The 21,988-nt window shown below is 38.5% G+C and overlaps 1 protein-coding gene across 1 annotated transcript in view; it reads left to right on the forward strand.

Moving 5' to 3' along the window:
• Window positions 1-5,782: 5,782 nt before the first annotated feature.
• TMEFF2 (transmembrane protein with EGF like and two follistatin like domains 2) overlaps window positions 5,783-21,988 on the forward strand; it is a gene marked incomplete at its 5' end in the record, with an annotated part of 248,196 nt that continues 231,990 nt past the window's right edge. Inside the window, 4 exons of the mRNA XM_082659010.1 lie at window positions 5,783-5,954; window positions 8,326-8,435; window positions 15,994-16,123; window positions 21,228-21,254. Of these exons, the coding sequence (XP_082515136.1) occupies window positions 5,783-5,954; window positions 8,326-8,435; window positions 15,994-16,123; window positions 21,228-21,254 (439 nt within the window). The remainder of the gene's footprint in view (window positions 5,955-8,325; window positions 8,436-15,993; window positions 16,124-21,227; window positions 21,255-21,988) is intronic.

A 21,988-nucleotide genomic window follows, 5' to 3' on the forward strand; every position in this document is an offset into this window, starting at 1 on the left:
ATGATTAAATTAAATAGCAATTGAAAACTGTTCCGAGTTTGTAAATAAAAAGACACCAAATTATACTGAGGTGTCTACAGCTTTGCATATCTAGCTCTTTTTAAATAATAGGGTTTTTTTCCCCAAAAACTATTGGCAAACTAGTGGCAAACATTAACTGCTGCATATTGCTTTTGTTAAATATCTTAATCAAGGAGTAGCTTTTGTGAGATGCTTATTTTAAAATTTTTAAGTGAAAAATATCACTCTTTAACCTGCTGAAACTTGGATATTTGTATAATGAGGAAATGCCTACTGATTTCACTTTCCCACTGGCAGTGGTTATCGACAAAGGCTATGCGTTACAATCACCAGGGAAACTTTAAAAATACATACCAATGCCTCTGCCTCACCTGCAGAGATTCCAAGTCTTGGAGTGGGGACTCTAAAGCAGTTATTTTTAATTCCCCAGGTGATTACAATGTACATTCATGCCTGGGGACCACTGCCCTAAGAGGAAATAAACTATTTCACCAGTGCTGAAATCTAAACATAAACTATCAAAAATAATTAAAGACACAGGAATCGATGAGGCAAGGAGAAAACTTTCTTCTATAAAATTATTACTTTAAATTACTGCTCGTTATTTATGCATCATTAATTAATAGTAGCAAAGGGTGGAGAAATAGCAAATTTAATTACTCTCAGTTAAAAATATCAACCAGAAATGAAGATGACTTCTCTGAAACATTGTCAATAGCATTTGGTCTACAAAATTAACCACAATGTTCAATATATTTATTACTTACTGATAATATAATATGCATTTTATGTTAATAAATTATTTAAAACTGAGGGAATAATGATTTGGGACATTATACCTATCTATCTGAGGTAGGCTACAAATTAAGGGACAAAATTTTAAGGTATTGGGTTAGATATGAAAATGATACAGTACTTCATTATCAGTATCAATATATTGTATATTTTGATATCATACACATATGACTTGTATATCTTTAATTACTTTATATATATATACACATATATATAACTACACACACATATTTATGTATTCATTCATTCATTGATTTATACAGGCATTCTCCCCAAGGCCATTACCATTAAATCACACATTATATCTCCCTTAATCTTCAAAAGAACCTTAGGAGATAGGTATTATTATTACCCACATTTTACAAATGAGGAAACCATCTGCAGTCACAAAGTTAGTAAATCAGACATAATAGAAGCTTAATACATATTTGGTAAACAAATGCATATGAAAATTCAATTCTTAATGGTAGATAGAGAGTCAGACGTGTACAACAGTTCATCTGCACACTGAGTATAAGCCTTTTAGAACCTGTTTTAGAAACCTCGTGCCAAAAGTCCTATGAAAACTGAGCAAGAACCCAGATATCCTTTCACTTCTCATATAGATGCAAGAAGCCTTAGTTTTCAAAAATGAATACTAAAATATAGATTCCACAGTCAAACCCCAGGCTTTCTGAATTAGAATCCATGCTAGTGAGGCCTAGAATTTGTCTATCTTTTAAAAAGTTTCTTAAGTAATTCATATGAATTTCAAGTATGAATTCCAAGTATAGAAACTACTGGATCTCATTCCTCATGTTTGAGATTTAATGAGTGTGGGTCTTACTGGTGCTCCATAAAAAGGACAAAGAGGCTGCATGGACAGAGCAGGTGTGTTCCCAGTTACTGTTTCCTTTCTCAGAGGCTAAGAGGCAGCCATACAACAGAATATGGTGACTTAGGTCTCAGGCTCTGATACCAGACAGAACTGTTGAATTTTAGCTGTGCCACTGCTAGTTTGTTAAGTGGGGCAAGTTGCTTGATGCTTTAAAAGTCATATGCCTTTTCTGTAGAATAAGAATAATGACATTCCTTGTCTCATGGTAGGTGCTGGGGTGTTGTGGGAATTAAATAAAAACAATATATTCCTTACTGTATGACACAAGGTCTGATACCTAAAAAGCATACTACATCTCTTACCATTATTGAAGCATCAGAAAGTATTAGAGAACAGAAAGGAGTCAGAGCTCTGACTGTCAGTGTGTCTTATTTTCCCAGGTTCGTTTATTTGTCTTAAATTATTATTGTTCTAGGATAACCTCCCCCTCTCCCATTAAAGCTCTGAGTAATCTCATACTTCTTAATGATGTCCTTTCCATGTGGGGGAAAAAACTTTAAAAAAATTTTTCTGTGCTATTTCTATCTAAAAATATGACAATTTGACCCCCTCAGAGCTAATTCTAGAGTGTGTATACTGCAAATAAACTGATTTAGCTCAGGAATATTGAAAGCAAATATGGTGTAGTATTTTAAAATAAAAATTTTTACAGATGCATGATATGATTGGATTGTACCACTAGTAATCATATAAGGCACCATGCAAAGTACAATTCATAGACCTAGTTTTAAATTCGATTCTAATAAGTAAACGGATTTGATCCTGTTGGGGGGAAAGTTGAAGCACTAATCCAATCACTAATCCGATCTTCATTGCCATAAAAATTAAGGCCCGTCTACTTCCTTGGTACTAATGATGAGGCTAAATAGTGTATATATTTTTATTTACGTATTCAATAATACGATGCTCTGTTCAGTGAATGATGTTATTCTGCCACTTGGTGGTGCTTGCCAGTTTCAGAATTTGTTTCTTGGTGGCACTGTAATGCTAAGTACAAAGTAAGCTGAACAAAATCACAGCATTCCTATTGGAAAGGCTTTGCTTCAAACTGTTTAATAATTTAAAGAACCTCTGTGGAAGCAACTGCTTTTGTTAACTAGTCACAACCCGTAATTAACTCCTCTGGAGTTTTAAGTTACTTTGGGCAAAATGTCTTAGGAAGAGTACATATTATTAGAAAGCATGCCAAAAACTTACTTAGCAGAGAATTCAATAACAGTTTTACTCAGCTAAGAGGTTCCGTAAAATTCTACTGCTATAGCCAAGCACTGATACCCTAGCAGGTCCTGTTTCATTATCATAATTCCTGCATAAACACTTTTAAGGACTTTGCCTTCAGTTTCAAGCATGACTTATTTTCATAAGCCTGATTAGTTACCACACCAGCCTTGCTATGGAAAATGACATGTCCTCACTTTGAACCGGGGAGTTGTTAAATCTTGATCTACATTAGGCGTGTATTTATGTTGCCCTCTCTGCTGAAAGAGTGCAGCGAAAAGACATCTCTGATTCCTTGTTTTTGCCATATCGGCTGTCAGCTCTATCTAATGGGCATTCCGTTTCCTTGAAGAATTTAGCTGCACTGTCTAGAAGCCGATTTTCTGATGCCTCCAACGTCTGGTCAAATTGATCTGTTTTAATGGAGTCTTCGTCGGTGAGGAGCGCGATGCCACCGACTAGAATGCTGGGATCTGCTGCTTAATTGCCAGGAGCTAGAGACACAGAGATTCAGAAATCTTTGGAGGTGGGCGGGGGGATGGGGGGGGAGCCTCCGGGCGGAGGCGGAGATATAAGATAAAGAGATGGGTTTCACACAGGAAAAAAAAAAAAAAAATTTCTTTGAGGCACTGAGGTGCTGCACGATCACATCTCTCAAAGGAGAAGTTAAAAAGCAAGGAAGTGGGAGCAGTTTGGAGGTTAAAGTACTTAAAAAGATAGCTTGGGTATAGTTTGTGTTTCTGGTGGAGCCTGCAAAGGATAGATAGTCCCTGTTTTCAAAGGGTATTGGTTCCTCTGTTAAGTGATTGGGAATGGACGCTAATTGCCCGTGAGATGCTATCACGCAATGTTCTTCTAATTTCAAGGGACACAGGAGAGGGAGAAAGGCAAGATTTAAAAAGAAAAATAAGGAGGAGATGAGGGCTCTTGAAATAAAGGAAAGAAAGAAAAACAGAAAGAAGAAAGAGGAAGGAAGGGAGGGAGGGAGGGAGGAAGGGAGAGAGGGAGGGAGGGAGGGAGGGAAGGGAAGGAAGGAGAGGAGGAAGGGAGAGAGGGGGGATAGAGAAAGGAGGGTACGGGAAGAGAAGGAAAAAAAAATCCTGAATCACAGAACAATCACACAGCATAGAAGACACTGAATAATCACATAGAAAACTCATCCAAAACACTGTGCAACAACGACCCGGGTCACGAGAGAAAGATGCTCCTCTCCATCCGTGTCCCGGGAAGCATTGGGTCCCGTTCGTTACTAGAGACTAAAATACCATAAGGCTAAAGAGTGTTGTCTAACTGCGTGAAGAATGCAGCAGACGGAAGGCGGGTCCTATTACGCCGTTTGCCAGGCGCTGGCTGGGGCCAAAGAAGAAAAGGCGCAGAACAAGAGACTTGCCGAGTGAGACCTTCTTGCCTCGCCCACGTCTCTGGCGATCCGGCAGAGACCCGCGTAAAGCTCCCAGGGCCACAACCCGCGCCGCCAAAGAGAGCCGCTCTTCTCAGACGCCGCTTCTCGGCGGATGCGCCCGGCAACCCGCCGTGGCTGATGCAGAACACCCTTCCTGCCACTCTCTGACCACCTGTCCAGACCACATCTGACCTTCGAAACACATTTGCCCGCACCTCCCAGGCAGCCAGCCGCACAAATAGGCTCCCGGCTGGAGACGAATGTTTGGTGGGGAGAGGGCTTCAAACCTCCCACTCCTCGGTCTGATTCTGGGTTGTGAGGGGCCAGGGAGGGGAGGGGAGAGAGAGAGAGCGCGGAGAGAGAGCCTGGCTGGCTGGTTGAGCCCGCTCGTTGAGCAGCCTGAGGTTCGCAGGCTCCTGTGGGAACTGCTGCTTCTTCCAGGCCAGCCAGAGCTGTACTCACACCACCGCCTCTCACCCTCTCCTGCTTCCTGCTGCTCCCTAGAGAAACGTCCGTGGGCTCTCCGCGGCGATATTCCCAGCTGCATGCCGTTAGAGCCAGGCGGCGCGCTCGCGCACGCTAGAACGCCGGGCGCCAGCAGGACGCCCTCTCCTCTGTGCCCTCTTTCCCCTCTCCTCCCTGCTGCGACCGCTCCTCAGCCACCTCCACCCTCACCAGCTCCAGCTCAGAGAGACGCCACCCAGCCGCGGCGGGCGCTCGCCGCCCGGGGTCACGCACGGAAGAGGGGCGCGAGATCTGACCCAGCGCTCGGTAGGGGGCGTCCTGCGGCGGAGAGTGAAAGGGCAGGTGGTATTTAAAGGTGTGGGAGTCGCCCGCTCTGAAGCCCGCGATTCTCACTTGAGCCATCCCCGCCTAGCCCCACTCGGGCCAGCGCCTGGTGAGCTAGCCCATCTGTGGCGTCGGCCGTCGTCTCCTCCTAGCACCTCCTCGCCGACCCCTCCCTCCGGGACCTGCATCCCGCTCCGCCAATCAACGCCCGACTGCCTCTTCCCACGTGATCCCGGGCGGGCTAAGGACCTGCTGCTTCCCAAACGCCAGAGGGATGCGGGCGGCAGAGCGCGAGAGGCGGCTGCTAGGCTGCTGGGCGCTTTGACTCTCCCTCCACCCAGCCCCCTTGGGCTCCTCTCCTCTTCCCTCTGGACTCCGGTCTCCTCCTGCTGCCCCGGCTTGCCAGAGCCCTCTGCTTATGGCAGCAGCTTACCTCGTCTCCGGTGCGGCTTTTCGGTGCACGACCCTCTCGCTCCCGGGGCTGAGCCGGGTCACTGGATGTTGCTGAAACTCTGGAGATCATGCGCGGGTTTGGCTGTTGCTTCCCCGTCAGGTGCCACTGCCGCCGCCGCCGCCTCTGCTGCCGCTGTCCGCGGGATGCTCAGTAGCCCGCTGCCTGACCCCCGCGATCTTGTGTTCTTCGGAAGCCGTTTGCTGCTGCAGAGTTGCGCGAACTAGTCATGGTGCTGTGGGAGTCCCCGCGGCAGTGCAGCAGCTGGACACTTTGCGAGGGCTTTTGCTGGCTGCTGCTGCTGCCTGTAATGCTACTTATCGTAGCCCGCCCGGTGAAGCTCGCAGCTTTCCCTACCTCCTTAAGTGACTGCCAAACGCCCACCGGCTGGAACTGCTCTGGTAAGTCCAGAACCCCAGCCCCCGACCCCTTAACCCCTCAGAGGAAACGCGCGTTTCCAGTACAGACCAACCTCCCCAAGTGCGTCTCCCCAAGCCCCTCGACTCCAACCGCTCCAAACCCTTGAGACCACCGACCTCCACCCAGAGGAGCACAGAGAACTGTTCCAGGCCGCTAAGGAAGGGGGCGGGGGTCCTGGGGAGGACAGAAAGCGCAGGTGTAGGAACCTTTGCATCCTTGCACTTAAACTGGAGCTGCGGAGATTTTAAGAAATATTAAACGGGATGGTTTTGTGGATTCACTGAAAAGAGCACCAATCCTTGGGCAAACATTAAAACAGAACCTGTCACTAAAGAAAAAAGTCTAGCAAAAAAGAGAGAGAAATAAGTTTATGAGAAAGAACGAGCGAGAAAGCAATAAATCAAATGGTGACTGCAGGGGAAACACTGATTACTGGCAAAAGTGCCATGAGGGTGCACTTGTCTGGCATTCAAGACCAGGTCACAGAAATTCTAAAGGAGCTTGTGTTTCAAGAGATTCAGTTACTCTCTCTCTGCCTCTCTCTCTCTGTCTCTGCGTGTCTCTCTCTCTGTCTCTCTCCACACACACACACAAACATGCATACACATCCTCCTTCTCTAGCTGGCTGCAAAAGACGTTGTTTTTGCATCCCCGAATTGCCTCTCTCTTGCCTCCCTCCCCAAGCTCCTAGATGGTCGAAGGAAGTTGAGACAAGAACCATTCGCCCGTCTACCAGACCGGACTGTGCATGACCAAGGCCGGGCAGGCTCACGCGTAGGCGGGCGGAGGGCAAAACTGACCCCACTGGGCGCTGACTCCTCCATTTTTGGGCAGGCTTCCTTGGAGTGCGTCAGGCGCTCTTCTTGCTTGCTCGGGTCCCTTCCGAGTCTGAACGCGAGAGCTTGGCAAGCTTTGCTGTGCTGAAGCCTCCTAATTAAATAGGGCCCGAGGATGGGAGTTGCTGCACTGTCCGAGTAGCTTCGCATTTCAGTATGACAGCCCATAATCTACCGGCGGGATTGTGGTGTGATTTCACTGGCATTTTAAACTGCATTAACATGCCTGGGTATTGTCCCCAAGGTCTGGTCTGTTCTAGTTTTAGCAAGTGTGTATGTAATTTTTCATCTTCTGTATATATAATTCCACGGAAGTTGAATCTAGCTCTGAATAAAGTGGCTTTCGGGGATGTGTGTGAGCTGAAGTGTATGTAACTTTGGAGAAGAGGGAATGACCAACTGTAACTTATAGGATAAAAGAATATGTCGTCCTGGGTAGTTACTGATGTAAATTCCACAAGGAAAATTATTATACATTATTGTAGTTTGCACTTTTTAAAGACAAGTTGAGATTTGCAACCTTGTTAGATTTGGGTCAATATATTGCCCTTTCTAAATTGCAATTTCTAAATTTGGCATTTTTATAAAACTCAGCATGTTTTTTTTAACTTATTCGTGGCTCATGCATGCATATATGTTATTTTGGATAGACTAAGTTCCACTTTGCAGGTACCTAATCACTTTTTTAGGTGCTTTATCATAGGAATATTAAGTAACCTGCAAAATCAATTGTTTGGAATGTTGATAGCTTTGTAGCCCAACATGACTAGTTTGTTTCATCCCTAACTATGGTACTGTTTTAGGAACTAACTAACTTAAATATGAAATTGGGGTTGACAATCAAGAAATTCATTATTACCAGATATCTTATAAGGATCTGCAGAAACTAAAGAAAATAAACTGGTCTTCCAGGCAGATTGTCAAGAACCTGGCACCCCTTTTTACCCCTGTTAACTTGGAGGTGATCAATCTTCATTTGAGCCAGACAGACCATCAGAGAAAACACTGTGCCTGTTTATCTTTATTATTGGGGCTTTGTTTCCTCTTTGTCTGGAAAAATTCCAAATAAGGGGTTGTTGCAGACCTTAAAGCAAAAGAATGATTAAAGATAAAGAAATGGTAAAAGGCATTCTGAGACCATCACCAGCTCTTTTCTAAACTGTGAAGTTTGGGGGTCATAAACTATAGTCTACTTAATGAGAAAATAATAAGGAAGCTAAGAAGCAAGTGTTAAATATTCATCCACCACTGCCAGTATTAACCCAAGCTAAAATAAAAGAGCATTATCAAAAAAGCATATTAAAGACAACTGACTAGAAAAGAATAGTGAAAAAAAGAAACTAACATTAATCACTTAACTAGAATTTTTTTAGGTTGTCAGTAAAGAATGACCTTGCAGTACAGCTGTGGTTGTTGGAATTAAGATTTAGGGCAGTTCTTTTAAAGCTTCAAGATATTTCTTTTTTTGTTCAAGTCTATAACATTTAATGACTGGCGTGTTCTCTTTAAATTTGAGGTTATGATGACAGAGAAAATGATCTCTTCCTCTGTGACACCAACACCTGTAAATTTGATGGGGAATGTTTAAGAATTGGAGACACTGTGACATGCGTCTGTCAGTTCAAGGTAAGAAGTCTGGTATTTGCATCTTCTAATTCATTAATGAGACGACAAAGCAGAGATCTTCTTTTACAGCCCATCACTTGGCAATTTATAGCTATGGAAGCTAAGAGGAAAGCTGGCACCAAACAAAAGTACTGGCAAGAGAGCCAACTGATGTCAAAAAGGCACAGCTTTTTGGAGAAATGTATGTGCCACAGTTATAAATGCCACTGGAGGTAGAAAGCTTCAGGTTGTTCTTTTGGTGTGTCAAAGGAAAATTATGTTTCTGTGCCCCTTCTAACATGCATGCTATAAGTCAACTACTGGGAATAATAGTCAAAATCATTGCTGGATTAGAAGTGTGGATTTATACTTTTGTTTTTTTTTGATTGGGGCTATCTTCTTTCGGTCATATTTCTCTGTTTTAATGGTCTTGGGTTTTATTATCCTGGCAATCTGGTTAAGTTTTTAAATGAACTCCTTATCAATGTGACTTTACAATTACTATGCTAGTTTGGAAATCACAGCACTTATTAATATTTGTCAACTTTTCATGGATACCACATTCAGTTACAACTGAATCTCCCAGGAATCCAAAAGAGTGCAAATAGACAAAAGTTATTTCATAAACATGAGGAAGATGTTCTTTTGTCTCATGTTAAAAAAATAAATAAAAATTAAAAGAGAGAGCGATTGCAGTTGTGGTATTATCAAAACTAGGTTATTAGTATTTATTAAAGATAGAACCCAGTGTCATTATTATAGTCATCATCTAACAAATGCTTTCTACCATGTGAAATATAAGCCTTTTTTTCTCTCAATATGTTTTTATAATTCAAGTATTAGAGATGCTGTACTGATATCTTACGTTCACCTTTGAGTGTTGTTGAATTACTTTTTAAAATACACATCAAATCTAACAAACGGTTCAACTAGAAAATATTCCCATTAATGAAAGTATATACTGGGGATAAGGGAAAATTTTTCCAAGATTGTAAGCAAACCTTTAAAAAAAAATTAAAAAGGCTATAAAACAAATAAAATATTAGAACTTAAATTCTGGTCTAAAATTTGTTATAGTACAATTGTCTCTCAGTATCCATGGGGATTGGTTTCAGGACCACCACAAATACCAAAATCCAAGGATGCTCAAGTCCCTTATATAAAATTATGTAGAATTTATATATAACCTATGCATATCCTCCTGTATACTTTGTCATCTCTAGATTACTTATAATACAATGTATATGCAATGTAAACATTGTAAATACAATGTAAATGCTATGTAAGTGGAAAATTCAAGTTTTGCTTTTTGGAATTCTCTGGAATTTTTTTTTCTCAAATATTTTCTATCTGAAGTTGGTTGAATCTGCGGATTTGGAACCCCCAAATTTGGAGGACCAACTGTATGTAATATTTAGAATTGCTGATGAAAGTTAAATATTTTAGGTTAAGTTCAACCTCCCAGTGAGAAAAAGAAGGGAATTCACATTTAAATATGGTTTTGAATGGTTTATAGTTAAGCTAGAAACTTCTTGGACATTTTTTTCTTCCTAAGAAAAGTAATAAACAGCTGATATTTGTAAAGTGCACCACCACCTGGTGGGTAAGTATTGCTGTGCCCAGGTTACAGTCATTAGACCATATGATAGTGTTGGAAATATTAATGCATATTTAATATTCATGCAACACCAATTTCTAAGGTCTCTAGCCATACTGAACAATGTAATTATGTTCTTTCAGTGAACTACTTGAGAGAGATGGAACATAAGAACTCTGCAAGTCATACTTCATACAAACATTAACTAAGGGGAAAATATAGTTGGATAAATCATTAGTTAAAGGCCCACAGGATTTTGTGGATTTTTTCCTTTTCAGTTTGTAATTCCCAGAAATTTTTCTTATTTTCATAACCATGGGTAGACATAAGAAGTGAACTCATATACAATATAAAATGAACCAAGAAGAATGTTCCTCAAATGGAAAGCCATAATTATAACAAGATTCACCAAGAGAAAAAAAAAATGAGGCGTTCACAAAATTCTAAATGGATGCATGCTACTAAAGAAAATTTATAATTTTCTTATTAAAGAAATTGTGTTCAGTTTTCAGGTTGCACAGAGGATTTTGGTATAACTTTTATCAACTAAGATATTTATGTTTTTTACGCATTCGATCAGCCAGTTACATTTGTCATTAATTTAAATAATCGTTGAGTGGTATAGATTGCAGGGGGCGGGGGGAGTGAATGCAAGTTTGAATAAGAAACTAAAATGTAAATTTCCTTTTCCTAATGCCTGTTGCATTTTAAATTTACTACTAGATTACTGCTGCTATTAGTTTGTGTGTTGCAAAGTTGTCAGGAGAAAATAAACATTTCCCTAGTAGAAAATTTAGACTCTGAACATACCAGGAATAGAGAGTGGCAGAATTAAGTTCAAGATCACAAATTGTGAAAGAATAATAGGTATTTTAAGCTAAGAGTATCTTGACTCAGTACTTTCTAATACTTTCAAATGTATTTGAGAATTTTTTGTTTCCCAGTCTGATGAAAAGGCAGATGTCCTGAAAAATCTATTTTTCTATATACTGTTCTAAACTAGCTTAGGTCATCTACTCTGTTTCTCCTGCTTTCAGAAACAGGTCCAAATTCTTCCATTCAAAATGGGTGCCAAATGTGGTCTTTCTGGCTGAGAGATAAATTTCAAAGAGAAGTGGGTATATGAGTTGTATAATCTATGTTTTGCAGTTTGGATTATAATTGGAGCACTAAGGTGAACAAATATTTATCTTCACTTCTCTTAGATGATTTATGATAAGCATATTCTACCCTTCAAACATGTTATCTCATTTGTTTCTCACAATTGAGTGAGATAATTATTTTCTCCTCCTTTTACAGATAAGGAAATTAAGACCCATAAATATAAATAACTTACCATTAAGTGGTGATCCTAAAGCCAGAACCTAGGTCCTTTGACACCAATCTAATTTTTTCTAGGACATTCTACATGCAAATAAAAATATTATAACAACAACAGAAGTACCAGTTTATTGTAGACAACTCGATATCAAAAGTAGTACAAATAATTCTTGGATGATGATATAAGTTCCAGAATTGGCCTGCAACCTCATGCATCCTACCTTCCTCTCTATATACCAAATGATATCCTGGTCATTCTGGTAAATCAGCTGTGTTTTGAAAATTTAGAGACAGTGGATGGATGAATGGATGGATGGATGGATGGATGGATGAATGGATGGGTGGATGAATAAGAGAAGGAAGGGGGACGAAAAGAAGACACATATGCAGCTATTAATAGCACTGGTCATATCAATTAGTATGTAATGATCAATGATCACTTTATAATTTAAAAATATGATGAAGCCTTATGTTTTTTAGGTATCATTTAATTCAAATGTGAAATGTTTTCATTTAATAAGCCACACTTTAGATCTGCAATTGTTCCAGTAACTAGGACTGTATAACAAATTGCCCAGAACTTAATGGCTCAAAACAATGAACATTTATTTTGCTCATGAATCTGCAGTTGGACAGGGCTTAATGGAAGCAGCTCATCTCTGCTCCCCTTGGTGTTAGCTGAGCCGGGGAGGGAACTCAAAGACTTGTTTCTGTACTCTTCTCAGGACTCTCACTGGACTGTCAGCTGGGGACCTTGGTCCTTCTCCATGTGGATCTCTCCATTTGGACTAGTTGGGGCTTCCTCATAACACAGTGGCTGGGTTTCAATGGCAAGCATCCAGAGAGTGAGAAAGAGCCAGGTAGAGGCTGTATCCTTTAACGACCTAGCCTCAGAAGTCACACAGAGTCACTTTCACCATAGTCACAGGCCTGCCCACTCACTTAAAATCATAAAAAAATTTCCATATGAAAAATTGTAGTCACAGAGAAGTAAAAGTTACCTATGGAATGATCAAAGCATTGGGACATATGTGGGTTTTTTATCGCTTTCTTTTTTGGAAGAGAAACATGCCATATCCTAAGCCATTATTCCTAAGCCTTTGACAACCGGGAATATAACAGAATTCACTTAACATCTGTGGAGCGCCTTCTATATGCCAGACTCTATGGAAGGTGCTGACAATATATAAAATGTAAGTTATACATAGCTTCTAGTTGCTGAAATCTCAGTTAAAAGAAATTCTTATTAACCAAACAAGCAATACATCGTATGAAAAATTTCTCACATAAATTTTTTGTTCATTTGTAGCAAAACAAATTCCATATATTCATTGAATCCACGGGTGTGACGTGTTGCTGCTTTCTTAAGCAATGTGGACATTTTGGAACAAAATCATTCACTGAAAAAACACATATTTGGAAAATAAACTTAAGATATTTAAAACATCTGAAGGAAGCAGAATCACTTTTCCCCTGAGAGGAAGTTTGGACAACACATACATTTATGAGCTTAACCATCTGGCCCTGAGTCTTGTTTTTTCTTTACCAGCCAACTATGTGGCCTTTAGCAAGTCACCTAACATCTGAATCTGTCCCTTCCTCTGAAACTGAGCAGTATTCATAATTACCACTGAAAATTATTTCCAATAATTTGGCATATTTTAATGTAGTAGTTAGCTTATTTTTTTGTACTTAGGGTTAGCCTGTGTTCCTTTATTTTTCTAATTTTAGACATGCATGCTTCAGTGTCGATGTTAGCTGGTAACTCTGCTAGTTAAAATATATATCATGAAAGGCACATAATTTACATTTCTTTTTATAAAAGAGTATTCCAAAGCATTTTGAAACATGACTCTTAATCCTCCCAAATGCCCCAGTTAACCATTTCGAATGGGGGAACTAAGCTATAAGCTTGTTAAACATTTCATTTTTGAGTGATATACACAAGGTCCTACACTAAGGCAGTGAGAGAAATGGGAGAACCTGGGACCAGACTTCCACTCCTGAGCCTTAATGATTTAGAGTGTGCTTCCTCCATGTGTTATTCATTTTAATGAGTGCAAGTCATGGTAGTAAGGGCCAAAAGCATCGTGCTGATTATCTACAGTTAAGCTCTTTTCAACTCCATACAAATCTTCCTTTTGGCTTGTGCATAGAACTTGGCAGCTCTGTTTTTAGCACTGTTCACATTTGGCTTACTACATCCTTCAGAAGTGGCATATGAGCGCTTTATCAGTTTATTCGATATTTTAAGATGCATATCAGCATTGTGTACTAGCACTTGACAGAGATAATAAATACTTCCCACCCCTCACTCCTCATCTTCTGACTACATCTGAATAATCTACAGAAGTAGATGAGAAGGATAAATAGAGCAATTCTAGGTATTAGAGAGAAGAAAACATGGGCCCAAGTAATCTACACGCAAAGTATTGTAACCAGGGCTGGAGATGGAGATTAAAAGGTAATCTGGGACAAGAAGCTAGGAACCAAGCATGAGAAGCTAACTAGCCCAGCCGTTCACACTAATTATGACTCTCATCTGCCTACTGAAAAGGTCAGCAAGTCTACCGACTATAATATGTTACCAGCTGGTCACTTCTTTCTTGTCCCTCTTCCATGTCCTCAGATACCATTGTAGTGGTAGTGGGTCCTCATAAATCCTCCCTACATTCTCCTGTCCCTGACACTGAACACAGCCCATTTATCAAGCACCTGTCCATCCACCTGCCTCCCTGGCCATGGTTCTGGCATGAGCACCACCTCTATTTATTTGGTGTCTCTTCAGTATTGCTTATTGGAAAACTCAACTCTTTACTGACATTTTCTTATTGCCTTTTATTTTTCAGTAGTGATAAAGATGTTCAGTTTTATGGTAGGTCAGTTTTTAGGTATATATATATATTTGGAAAGCTTGTGAAAGACAGCCCTTACACAGGTATCACCTGGTCAGAAGTGAATTGCCTACTGAATTAAAGATCCTCAGGAGTGAAAAGTTCCTATCAAAATAGTGTTTTTAAAATATAATAATGTAGATAGACTGAGTCTGGTAGCCGTATAGTGTAACTGTGGAAAGGAATTATTATACAGAAACTTCCAGAATGTCTAGATTATAAATTGTAGAAATAAAGATTTTAAAAATATGGTATATTTAAAATATTTCAATCATTTTAATCATATTTAAATAATTTCTAAATAGATATGATTTAGTATCTAAATTATCTTGTTAGCAATTATGGTGATTATGAGTGTCGTACAATTTGAATTTACTATTAGGAGAATAGTACATAACTATTAGTTAAAAATTATATTTAAGTTTTTCAATAATAGCTGTAGAGTCAGATTCAAAAAACTGTCATTTCAGAGAACACTGTTTTATACCATTTAAAAAATGGTTAGGATGGTTAAGCTATTACAAAAAGGCAATGAACAAGAGCTAACCAGTTGATTGGTAAGGAAGTACAGATATTGTAAGAAAATAAAGAAAATGAATCTCAGGTTTTTATCATCAGATTATAACCATATTGAGAATTTGCTTTTTTGCATAAATCCTTGAGTTGAATTTAACTTTTGATAGAGTTTTAGGTTTATTATCATATATATTAAAACCCTAGCCATCTCACTAAATTATTGGTTTATTTTATATGTGTTATGAATTAGCACATCAAAAATCCAAATATTTTAATAAGAAGTAGAAAACAGAAAAGTGTTTTCACATACATGTATATGTATGATTTGTTTTACTTAGTTTCTGGCATGGGTGAGTATTTATAAATAATTGTCTTGATCATTACATCTGTTATAATTAAACAATGTAGCACATCAGTAGATGATCACATCAGTGGCGTAATTAGCAGGTATAGGACACAGCCAAGTATCTCTAATGCCTTAGAGTGTGATCACATTATCATGAGTACACCCTGTAGGTTGCCTAATTTCCATTGTAAAATGTGTACATTTTTGTAATGAGGTTGTTTAAAAATGAACTTTTTGTTTTATGAAATATAGGTTAAGTCATATTTTTGAAGAGTCAATCAAGTTTACATATGGTTCAGTAGTTGTTGATTTTTTTTTCTGTATTCTATGATCTGTTATTTCTTTCTACACTGTATCTACATCAATATCCAATGGTCTAAAAATATATGAAAAATTAATAATTCAAATATCCAAATATTTAGAAATTTGTAAAGATTCAAATTCAACAGAGGAAAAACATACTAAGGAGTAACTGAATTCTTTGGCATTTCAGCTATATACTTCTGCTCCAAACACAGATAGACACTATTTTTGAATAGCTTGAATACTATAACATGTTCTGATTTTTTTCCACCAAACCCTATGGGCCACATATTAGAAAAAAAATTAAATAATATTGATGCATTTGTTGTTATATCTTTTTATTATTGCTTGTCCTATCACTTTGTTGGAATTGCCCGATCAGTTTAGAAGCTCTTTTTCCCCCTATCTGAATCAGATGACTTGACATTGCTTTTGTGTATCTTTGAATGGTGTCCTTACAAGGTCAAAGACTTGCTGGATACAAGGGGGATCACTGAAAATGAAGACAAGTGCTTTCTTTTGTAAATGATGATTTCTGTTCAAGATGTAAGAGGCATGCAGACTCCAGTACTAACCATAGGCTTACATCTGTGTGCTCCCCAGTGCAACAGTGACTATGTGCCTGTGTGTGGCTCCAATGGGGAGAGCTACCAGAATGAGTGTTACCTGCGGCAGGCTGCGTGCAAACAGCAGAGTGAGATACTGGTGGTGTCTGAAGGATCATGTGCCACAGGTATGTATGTGATCCTGAAGACTCCCGAAAACCTTCGGAATGGGTTCTGAATCCAAAAACCATGTCTTGCTTTTCACGTTATGGCCTGTTTATCGTTATCCAAATAAATAATCCAGGCTATATATTATTAGCTAGACAAGCCTCTTATTCTTTCATACAAAGTATGCATTATTCTTATTCTATGTCTTTTTACATTTCAAGTCACTTCTGGAAGAAAGATAAATGTACCATAAGAACATTGGTAGATTTTAATATGTATGTTATTTAATGAAGTACAGACAGCTGAATAACATAATTAGAAATCTAGATTGACTGCTCAGCTTCCAAACATAAGAAACTTATCTATGCATGAATAAAGTTTGTTTGTTTGTTTGATTGATTGTTTGTTTGTAACAATAGGATCGTCTGGTGGAAGGCAGTTTGCAGATTTGGGTTTGGAAGTTAAGATGTGTCTAACCTTAGCAGCCCTACAAAATACTCCTCTTAACAGTGAGCTGATTATATTGAAGAATGTATTGGTGATAGACATGACTTCTAATGACATCTGTCCTTTCTGACACAGTCAGCCTGGGCTCCCACAAAGCTTTTTAGTTATATTGTACCAAGAATGCTCTAAAGAAAGTAAGGAAGAAGAGTGACTTCATAGGCTCTTTGGTTTTTCAGGTTTTCCTTTTGAGTACAATGGTTATTAGAGCTGAATAGCATTACAGGAAGGAAAAAAAAAAGAGGAATACAGCTCAACTTTTTAAAGCCATGCTGTAAAATGAAGCTGAGTTTTCAGGTTAGGCTTGAAACACTAAAATCACATATATTAAAGAAACTTTAGTGTCCCTTGATAGTTGTTCTTAATGGCAAATAAACATCTTCCTGGAAAGTCATAATTTCTGAGGAATTAGATGGTATAAGCATATTCAAGAAAAATAATAATGATATAAGGACTTTCTTCAAAAATGGAAATATAGAATAATATCAAGAAAGATCTATTTTATTGAAAGTCTCTCTCAGATAACAGGTATTTCTATTCTAGGGAATTATATTTAAAATTATGTGTATGATGGCTGGGGCAGAGTGGTAAATGAGCAAGGGAAAGTCTCATATTCTTTAAAACAGGGGTCCCCAGCCCCTGGGCCACAGACCAGGGGGAGCCAGCGAAGCTTCATCTGCTGCTCCCCGTTGCTCCCCATCGCTCGCATTACCGCCTGAACATCCCCCCCCACCCCCATCCGTGGAAAAATTGTCTTCCACAAAACCAGTTCCTGGTGCCGAAAAGGTTGGAGACTTCTGCTTTAAAAGATTATCTTAGGCCTATTGATTGTTAGCAGTTGACAATGTTCCAGGTTGTACTGGTGACTACCGAAGTTTCTAAGAATTAGCAGAAGAGAAAGGTATCATTCCTCATGAACAATGATGTAGGCTTTTTCGTTTTGGTTTTGGTTTTTAAGTAGTCTTTTCTCCTATTTGATTCTTTGCCTCACAATGTGGATGTCCTTCCTGCAAAGGTGATTGGGAGGCAAGTTGGACTGGTGCATCCCTTGCTTATTTGCTAGAGCTAACAGATCATTGCCATTCAATCTATGAGTGAGAAGTAATGCATGGAAGTAAGAGCAACATGTGAGGGTTATTAGACCAGGAGTGATGTAGGCAAATACTAGAGAGTACTGAGGAATGGATTTGCTTATTCAAGATCACATAGGATATCTGTGTGTCTCTGACAATAGCCAATGAGGATCAGTGGGCAGTAGTCACAATAAGCAGTCATGAAGTTATAGGTTGGCTAACAATGGTAGCAAAATCTCGCTTTCTTACTTTCCAACCTCCAAGTTCTTGTCAGCACATGCAGTCACATTCTTCTGATTCATTCAGTCTTTCCATTCTAATCCCTAATGTGTTGGTTGTACTATGAAAATAAACATTTGACTAAGTAGAAAATTTAATCACAACTGAGTAATCCATCCCTAGCTTGTTCACAGACTTAGATTTCTGCAGGATTTAATTAGTAAGTTGGTCTTGCTGAATGCATCTTCCATTGACTTGTAAATCTAAAAGTTTTGATCTGAATAATGATGGCGGGACCAAAGTAATTTTGATTAACCAGGTCTGACTGTAAATAAATTGGAGTTCTGACTTTTGTTCTAAAAGAGATTCTTATTCTTTTCTTCATAGATTTTCCTTTTTTTTTTTTTTTTTTTTTTGCGGTACGCGGGCCTCTCACTGTTGTGGCCTCTCCCGTTGAGGAGCACAGGCTCCAGCCACGCAGGCTCAGCGGCCATGGCTCACGGGCCCAGCCACTCCGCGGCATGTGGGATCTTCCCGGACCGGGGCACGAACCCGTGTCCCCTGCACCGGCAGGCGGACTCTCAACCACTGAGCCACCAGGGAAGCCCTCCTTTTTTTTTTTTTTTTTTAATGCTATTTGACACTGAATGGAGGTGACAAGTTGTGATCTCTAGGAATAAAAGGCAGTAGAAGATAAAACTTTATATTTATTACATTTCATTGAACTTACAAATCATTTTTTGTCTGGAAAATGGCTTCCTATTTGGCAGTCTGCTCAATAGCCTCACTGTCAATTTCACTTTTTTGCCTTATAAGAAATGTATTGACTAGGAGCCCAGATTCAGGTGCAACAGCATGACTTCTTTTCTTAGGTGTTTCTGTCTCACTAATAAGGTAGCACAGGCTCCGGATGCGCAGGCTCAGCGACCATGGCTCACGGGCCCAGCCGCTCCACGGCATGTGGGATCTTCCCGGACCGGGGTATGAACCCGTGTCCCCTGCATCGGCAGGCGGACTCTCAACCACTGCGCCACCAGGGAAGCCCCCCATCACTATTTTATAATGATGCCATGGACTTAAGTGACCATTTTTTTTCAGCCTATTCCTCCTTTCTTCACTAGCTACTTAATTTGGGTCAAATCAAACACAAATTGTCTTAAGGATCATGGTCCTTGAATTTTTAGAAACATACATGGGGAATACAAGCCAAAATACTACTGCCATTTTTCTTGATTTTCTCCAGCCATATGTACTTAGCAGAAAACGTATAGATGAATAGGCAAGATGTTCACTCAAAATTTTAACTATTATGTTCTAGACATAGTGATAAGCATTTAAAATGTGCTGTTGTGCAGTTATCCTCAAAATAGTCCAATGAGATAGACATTACTATACCCATTGACTAGAGGACCAGTAAGCTTAAGAAGGTTGAATAATGTTCCTTATGTTATCCAATGAGTATGTTTGGAGCTTGGAATACATAAGCTTTTATGCATTTTCTCTTATGTGTGTGGAAGTATAGAGAGCTAAACAAGACATGGTTCTTGATTTAAAGACATTTACTCTTAGTGGGAAAGGAATAAGAAACTATACACATTCAACTAAAACACAGGTAGAATGTATTAATGCTGTAATAGTACAACCTGTTATTAGCCTCTGATGATCTGATAAGTAATACTGAATTAAGCTTTCAAATTAATTCAAATAAAGTCAGTTAAAATTCTAGCTGTAAAAAGATACAAAAAGGAGACTTGACAAATATTGACCATTCAAGCACTGTCCTGTCCAAAGTGATTGTGCTGTGACTTAGGACTCAGTTCAGTTGACAGGACTATTTTCCTATTATAAAGATGAATGTATCAGCCTTTCTTTATCTGTTACCTTAAAACAATCAAATCATATTATTAGAATCCTTATTTGAGTCTACATTTACTAAGAAGGGTTTTTATTATAAATTGTTTTACCAATTAGCTTGCCTTTAAGGAAAGGATAGCCTGGCCCAGTGACTTGCTTCTTAGTCATGTAAGCAGTTAATGACTTGATGTTCTGATTTAATAAAGGGTTAAACCTTGTGAATTAAGTTAGTCTGGGTCTCCACCAAGGCTGACAATTCAAACTACTGCTCCTTCATGACAGTGCTAATGTCTAACATAATGACAAAGAAAACTACTGGGGAGGCATCCATTCTTCCCTGTGTCAGCCTTCTGTAGATTTTCATACATCATGCCTCTTTCTGTGACAAACAAAGTGTCATGTGTTGAGTGTTGAGTCAAAGTGACTCAACAAAGTGTCATGGAGGCAAACAAGTAGAAGTAGTAGTTTATTTTAATTGGTCTACAACAGCAAACACTAATTCGTAGAAATGACATTTGATATAGGTCTTGAACGCTGGTTGAGATTTCAATGTAAACTGAGGACATATCAGACAAAGAATACTAGTATTAGTCTTATTTCCCAGTATTAACATTAAAAATACATAGCCAAATGTATTTAGAATGGAAGGAAGTGGGGAGACAAAAGGAAGATGATGTCTCCACTTAACAGGTGGAAGCAAATGGAAACTCCATGGTCTTGACTCTAAACTAGGAAACTGAGTGTTTCTGGGAAATGAGTTCTCAGAAATTGACAATTTTCAGGAGTTGTAATTGTGTGGGAGGGAGGGGAGAGACATGGACAAAGAGAAAGGCAGAGGGAGGTTATTGTCTTTTCTGCCAGCATCACCTAGGATATAGCCACTTTTAATCACAAAGGCAAAAGTTAAGCTCACTCTTCCACTGAGTTCAAAACTGAAAGATGCTTTTGGGTACATATAGACTCATCCACAATTGTGGGATTTGGAAAACATATTATCTCTATATAAAAAGATATTCATTTAAAACTGTTTTTCCCTTTGTAATGCAATGTACAAGAATATAAGCCTTAATTATGTGTTTATTTGCCACAAGTCTTAGACTGTTTAATTTCTAAGTCTCACTGATTGCTATAAGTATCTCATTTTTAATTTTTTGTGTTAAAGGCACCAAATTCATCTTGATTAAAATAAAAATGAGAAGTTTTAACATAGTCAAGTTTAGGAATTATTCCAAAGCTAGATAATACTTTGTTCATGAAGTTTAAGAATGAAAATAATAAGGAATTTATTTTATAAGTTATAGTATAGAAATTAGATTGATGTGAATATGTTTTTCAAATTAAATATTAGTAATTTTTAAATTTATAGTACCATATTAATAGAGAAAATAAACATGAATTTTTTTTAATAAAGTCATACACATTTTTTGAAGATGTTTTTCGAGCAAAAACAAATTATTTCCTTTTTTCCCCCCAGATGCAGGATCAGGATCTGGAGATGGAGGTAGGATTTGCCTTTTTATATATTTGAAGACTTACATGTGGATATTATTCATGGATATTTACTTACGTGTTTGCCATTACAAATATCTGAGATGAATTCACATTTTGCATTCTAGGAAAGGGAAGACAAAAAAAATCATTCTCCATACTAAGTAAATGTATATACCATGTAAATTATTTGATATATTTATGAATATATCACATTCATTTATGTGTTTGTGTTTGAGTTAACTTTGAGATAAGTTTGCATGTCAAACTTCCTAACAGAAGCCTCCAAGCATATTTGGCAGGACAGAAGACTCATGAGAAAATAATTTAAATATTGGGTTTTTAAAATATATAATTACAAGGTGCTGATATTAACACATACATAACTATCATGTATATAAGAACATAATTATCAAATTAATAGTTTGAAACTGAAGGAGCTTTAGTTCATAAAAGTAAAAAAGATAAACTTTAAGCCAGTGAAAATAAGATAGTGTCTTTACTTCTTTGATTAAATTAATCTATAGTTATTTTTATTAAAACAAGACATATGTTTTAATGATTTAGTTGTGCATTTAAAGAAGTATGTAAGATAAGAGACAGGCAGAAACTTTCAAAATTTGATCTGACATGCTTACTGTCAAATAAGATTTTATTTATGGATTGAACCTTCATTGTAAATTTCCCAAACTGCTTTTCCAAATGAAATCCAAACAAGATTCTACCTTTATACACAACAAGAAAAAA

Source organism: Grampus griseus (assembly GCF_964374135.1).
Source record: "Grampus griseus genome assembly, chromosome: 7".
Lineage (NCBI taxonomy): Eukaryota > Metazoa > Chordata > Mammalia > Artiodactyla > Delphinidae > Grampus > Grampus griseus.